Source organism: Leuciscus leuciscus (genome assembly GCF_965113295.1).
Source record: "Leuciscus leuciscus genome assembly, chromosome: 18".
Classification (NCBI taxonomy): Eukaryota; Metazoa; Chordata; class Actinopteri; order Cypriniformes; family Leuciscidae; genus Leuciscus; species Leuciscus leuciscus.
The window spans coordinates 17285224-17291376 of NC_138742.1; the positions used below are offsets into that span (position 1 = coordinate 17285224).

At 37.9% G+C, this 6153-nt stretch overlaps 1 protein-coding gene across 1 annotated transcript; it reads right to left on the bottom strand.

The window, feature by feature from the left end:
- Window positions 1-1325: 1325 nt before the first annotated feature.
- Window positions 1326-6153, bottom strand: gpr157 (G protein-coupled receptor 157). The gene is made up of 4 exons (XM_082144569.1): window positions 5258-6153; window positions 3928-4141; window positions 2573-2767; window positions 1326-2396 (listed from the first exon to the last, which is right to left on the bottom strand). Exons 1-4 carry the CDS (start codon window positions 5632-5634, stop codon window positions 2181-2183), a joined length of 1002 nt encoding a protein of 333 aa, XP_082000695.1. The 5' UTR covers window positions 5635-6153; the 3' UTR covers window positions 1326-2180.

A 6153-nucleotide genomic window follows, 5' to 3' on the forward strand; every position in this document is an offset into this window, starting at 1 on the left:
AGATATGCTGTCCCGGAATGGACCATCTCCAGGGGAATGGAGACTCAGCCCGGGATGTAGACCTTCTATCATGCGAGATCTCTTCAATACTCTGATTTCTACATGCTGCTGGTCGGCAGACACCCCCGTCCTTGCTCAAGGTATATGTGGCATTTATTGCAGTGTACCACGCTCCTATCGCTGGCCAGTCAGTTGGGGAAAAAAACAACGACTTGATAGTCAAGTTTCTCAGATGGCCAGGAGGCTGAACGGGCCTCGCCCCAACAAGGTTCCGTCCTGGGACCTGTCGACAGTCCTTAGTCCACTTCAAGGCCCTCTGTTTGAGCCGCTCATAACAGCCGACCTTCGGCCTCTCTCGCTAAAGACTGCCCTTCTGCTGGCTCTGGCATCTGTCAAGCGAGTTGGGGATCTGCAGGCTCTTTCAGTGGATGCATCCTGCCACGAGTTTGGGCCTAATGACAGTAAAGTTAAAGGCTACGTGCTTTTCCACACCCTTTAGAGCCAGTTCCGACAGTCAGAGCAGTATGTGTCGGAAGCCGCTCACAGGGGCTGCCAGTTATGAAGCAGAGACTATCTCATTGGGTAGTGGATGGAATAGCTAGCTTGGGCTTGCAGTGCCCTATTGGGGTAAGGGCCCACTTCACCAGGGGAATGACCTCCTCTTGGGCTTGGGCTTGGTCTTGGTCATGCCGACATTTGTGCGGCGACCAGCTGGTCCTCGCCATCCACCTTTGTTCTACAAATTAGACGTCCCTGCTTTTCAGGTGCAGATATTGTCTCTGGGGTTTTTCCGGTGGTGTCATGTCCCACGGGCTTCGGCTCCTGACCTGAGCTCACACTTGATAATGTCCAGGGCTGCCCAGTATGGTTTCGAACACCACTACAAATGGCTGTCCCTTCAAATAGTGCACCATACAGTATAAGGGTATAGAATGGCGACTGCTGAATGCCACGATTGACCAATCAGAAGTCTGTATTCCAGAGAGCTGTGTAATGTTTAATAAATAATTATATATCTCACACAATAATCTGCCCAGGGTTATTATCATTAACAACTACTACAAACCTTTTTGTAATATGAATTAAAGCTGACATAAAAAAAAAAAATCTGATTGAAAATTAGAAGTGTTGCATTGGCAACTAAAATCAAAGCACTAAATCTATTAACTAAATAATAAAAAACAAAATCTAATAAAAACATAACAAAATGACTTAAAATGTAACTAAAATGAAAATGAAAACTATAAATATAAAAATAAAAGCTAAATCTATAATATAAGCACAACTATAATAGTATATAACAAATACTACAGTAACAATGAATCTGAAAGGTAATCACTTTATTGAATTCAGTTGATATGCTGATAAAATATAACTACATGTACAAATTGATAACTACATATACAAAGATTAAAAGGCACTTCTTCAGTGTTTATGTGCAGTGTTTCAAAGGCATTGTGTGAAGTAACAATAAATGTGCATTTTGTGGCCTGTGTCCTGGATGCAAATTTTGCCCAGCTAGGTGCATGCATCTATATACAGAGAAAAAGTGAATAAAATTAAATGAGATTGGCATAATACATACATACATACAGGGGAAAAAGTTTAATACTATAATAGAAATACTAAAGTTTATACATATCAGTACAGTATATTATCCATATAAATCATGCTTTAAAAATACATAATGGATGTAATGTACAGTATTAACTTTGCATTAAGAAAACGTGCTTTGTTGGGAGAAAGAGGAAAAAAATCCCTTGTAAAAACACTTCACAGTACATTTGCCATTTTGGTCACTAGATAATAAACTGCTGTATCCTCGCTTCCCCTGAGCTACAGATCTCATTTCTATTTAAATGAACATGAGATATCTGCGGCAGCAGAATGAAAACAGATTTGGAAGACAGAAAGCCTTTCGCCTAAAGTGCTGAGCTAAACCGGTAACAGAAAGTGCATTTGTGTTCCATGCTCTGTGGGTTTTGTGCATGTGACCACAGTCCCCTGTAATCCGTGAAGGCGCTTGGTCAAACAAGAAGGCTGAGCATAAGGCTCTGATGTAAGTCGAACAACCACAGCAAAGAGTCATAAAGTCAGAGCTTTCACTCTTGGTATCATCCAGCCTTGTGCGTTTAAACAGAGTTAAATGTTCAGGAGCAGATGGAGGATCTTAGTAGCTCTTACTCCATACTGTTCTCCAAGGTTTGGGGGCTGGTGTTTTCCTCCGTGTGTGAAGGCGTATATGCATTTGCCCTGTTCTGGGACACTGATTCTGAGCTCCAGTGTCTGTCCCAACCTTTGCAGCACAGCAGAGCCACCAGTCGTGAACGAATCGAGGGAGTGAACAGCACAAACATGATGCAGTTCGCAGCTCCTTGAAAGGTGTTTCCAATTCCCTATTAAAAATAAATAAATCAGAATCATTGGGTTGCCAAATTCAATAAGGGCAAGTAAAGATAAATGACTTGGATGAAGTACACAAATAAACAGCATGATGCTAAGGAGAATTGGACTTCAGGTAGAAGAAAATTAAGTTAATTTCAGGCTAACTAAGTGGAACCAGGTGACTTACATGCAAGGTCACCAGTACTGGGTTGTGCCCTGCAGGGGAGTCAGTCAGCAGGAGCAGGAAGCGGATGGTGCTCCACACGCGGAGTATGATGAAGATGATGGGGATGAGGGTGAGCTTCCTGTCTGCCATGGAAGACAGTGAGTGAGAGACAGGGCTGCTGGTCAGGATGGGACGGTACTCAGACAGGGCTGCATGCTTAAAAACATCACAGAGAGAATAAAAAGAGCACAAAGAGAGATATTTAATATTAAAGTAACAGCTCAATTAAAATTAAAATTCAGACTTACACATGACTTATGCATATGGTTGCGTAAATTAACATTAAGTAATTTATTTTAAAGAAATTAATACTTTTATTCAGCAAGGATATTTTAAACTGTTCAAAAGTGACAAATATTCCTATTTTTGGATTTTTAAATGCTGTTCCTTTGAATATTTTATTCATCATAGAATCCTGAAGGAAAATTCATGTTTTCTACAAAAAATATTAAGTAGCACAACTGATTTCAACATTGACAATAATAAGAAATGTTTCTTCAGTAGCAAATCAGCATATTAGAATGATTTCTAATGGATCATATGACACTCAAGACTTGAGTAATGATGCTGAAAATTCAGCTTTACCATCACAGGAATAAATTACATTTTATAACATATTAAATTAGAAAACAGCTACTTTCAATTGTAATAATATTTGTCACAATATAAATGTTTTACTGTATTTTTCATCAAATAAATACTTGTTTTAAAAACATTCAAAATCTTACCGACACCAACTTTTAAACAGTAGTTTAAATGACAGAATTTTTGTTTTTAGCCGACCTGTCAATTTAAAAGTGTATTGAAAGTGGCTGGCAAACCTAAAAACCTAAGTGATACTAAATCTTTCATATTTCCTTTGCAAGGAAACAGCATAAACATACACCCCCATCACTAAAACATGTGGTTTGCAGAATGTAGTTATGTTACTATGACAAGAATGTCAGCCAGTCTTTAATATTATTTGCTTATTTAATTCCAACAATGAACTTTACTGCGTTCCCACCCCTTTTTATAAGTGATTATCCATAACTTATCCAACTGAAATTTTTTTCAAAGATTGAAAGCCACTCACAGTTTATAGTCCTTGAAGTATTTTATAGCTCAGCATAACTAAAGATACTTTTATGACCTTTTAAGATTTTATTAATTTCCATGACATTTCCAGGCCTAGAAATCACTATTTTATGATATTATTATATTTCCCAGATACATTAACTCGCCTATTGCACCCATTAAGAGTTTATGAAAATGTCATGCAAAACTCTGCTAAGCTGTAATGTTAAACTGTCTGTGATGAGCACCGGTGGACTTACTGCTCTGTTAATGTGAATCTTAATAAGGATGTACAGGACTGGCAGTGTGACATAGGCAATGAACTCCCAGATCTTTCCCGTGAGCAGCATCCACAGCACATGGTCTTTAGCCTGGATGTCCACCCAGCACCAGCCAACGGACACTTCAGAGGCATCATAGCCAATCTTGTGCAGGGACAGGGCTGCCACAGTGATGGCGAAAGGAACGCCCCAGCTGACAAAAACCACAAATCACAAGATCAGACTGGAAACAGGATACACAAGTGAGTTCATGAGAGGCAGCCTTCTCACACAAAATCTTTATTATAGTCTTTGTAAAGAACACTGACTGTCTAAAATCCTTTTTATTCATGAAGCTAAAGGAATAGGATTCTAAAGGCAAAATATTATAAACTGATTATAAATAATCTCTTCTCCATTCCTAAATTCCTTTAATATATAAAGGAAATAAATAATCTCTTGATTACCTGTAAATTAAATTAAAGGATAAGCATGACATATGCATATGGATGTTTTATTTCTTCAACATTTAGATTTTAGGCTATATAGTGTACATATTATAACTTTAAACTTCATTTTTAAAAGTACAAATATTACACATCAGAACTGAATGTATTCAATAGCCTAGTATTACATTAAAACGTCAACTATACGTAAACTAAACTCTGAAACTGCAAAGGTAAATATGTTCAAATTAACAATTATTGCATGTTTATTAAATATTATTCAATTAAATATTGATTATATAAGCAACCCTGGAACGTTTTAAAGGGATTTCACATTTTCCCATACTTTTAAAAGTGAATAGTTTCCACTCAGTCATTCTTCAAACATTTGCTTTTGTGTTCCACTGAATAAAAAGTCATACAGGTTTGGAACATCATAATGGTGGTGAGTAAATATGGTAAATAAATATAAATATATAGGCCTATAATTTTATTTGGGTTAACCTTTGCTTTAAAGGGATAGTTCACCCAAAAATAAAACTTGTCAAAGTTGACTCACCCTTATATTGTTCTAAACCTGTATGAGTTTCCTTCTTCTGCTGAACACAAAAGAATATATTTTGAAGAATGCCTGTAATCAAACAGTTGACAGTAGCCATTGACTTCCATAGTATTTTTTTTCCTACTATGGAAGTCAATGGCTACGGTCTGTCTGGTTAACAACATTCTTCAAAATAATCTTCTTTTTATTTCAACAGAAGAAAGAAATTCATACAGTTTTGGGACAACATTCGGATAAGTAAATGATGACAGAATTTTCCTTTTTGGGTGAACTATCCCTTTAAGACCTTCCTGACAGTGAAGAAATGTTTCGAAGTGTTTACCTGATAAGATGAAAATACAGCACCAAGTTGTCGGCCTGTCTCTGGCTGGACTTCACAATAAAAACGTACAAGTAGATGGCTATAGCCACGGTCCAGAAGAATGAGCTGGTGTTAGCGAATGTGGAAATTGCTCCTTGCGCAATACAATCCGCAGAATCAGAGTCAAAAATCCGCAAAACTCCGTAAAAGTACGAGAGTGCAGACAGGAGGTCAGACACAGACAGAAACACGAGCAGTTTTCTCGGTGTAGTTCTCAAATCGAGCCAACGTAGATATGTGCATATAATTAAAAGTGACCCAAAAAACGAAAGTATACATGATGCCAGGATAACAACCTGTTCGTAAACATACACGGCGGTCCGGTTCGTCTCGGCCATAGTTTTTCCGTGAACTACTTTAAAATCTACCGGCGCCGTTTGTGTGTTTATGTTTGTTAAAAGTTTGCCTTATTTGAAGTATCGAGTCCTCTTGTAAATAGATTTCCAGTCTACTGTCCCCCTGACGAAGCATTACCCCGAAAACAAGACGGGCTTTAAGATCCAGCGATGTAAGACGCTTTATAAACGCCAGTCAAACAGCTTCTTCATAACAGCTGAGGCAGTGAAACAATAACAACAAATCAAAACATGTTGCAACGTGTCGCCATCTACTTATTAAACCCGATTGTCTTTATAAAACAATCCATACGTACCCCAGCCTTTAAAATCTAAGCTAACGAACTTTGTTTTTGCAGTTTCAGAAGGTGAAATCACTAGTGCTGGGAACTGATTCATCAAATGATTCGAATCTTTTGAAACAATTCACTAAAAAGATTCATACAGAATGGTTCACTGATTCGTTTAGTGACAATTTATGTTAGTTTCATCGGCCCTGTCCCAAATGGCACACTTCATATG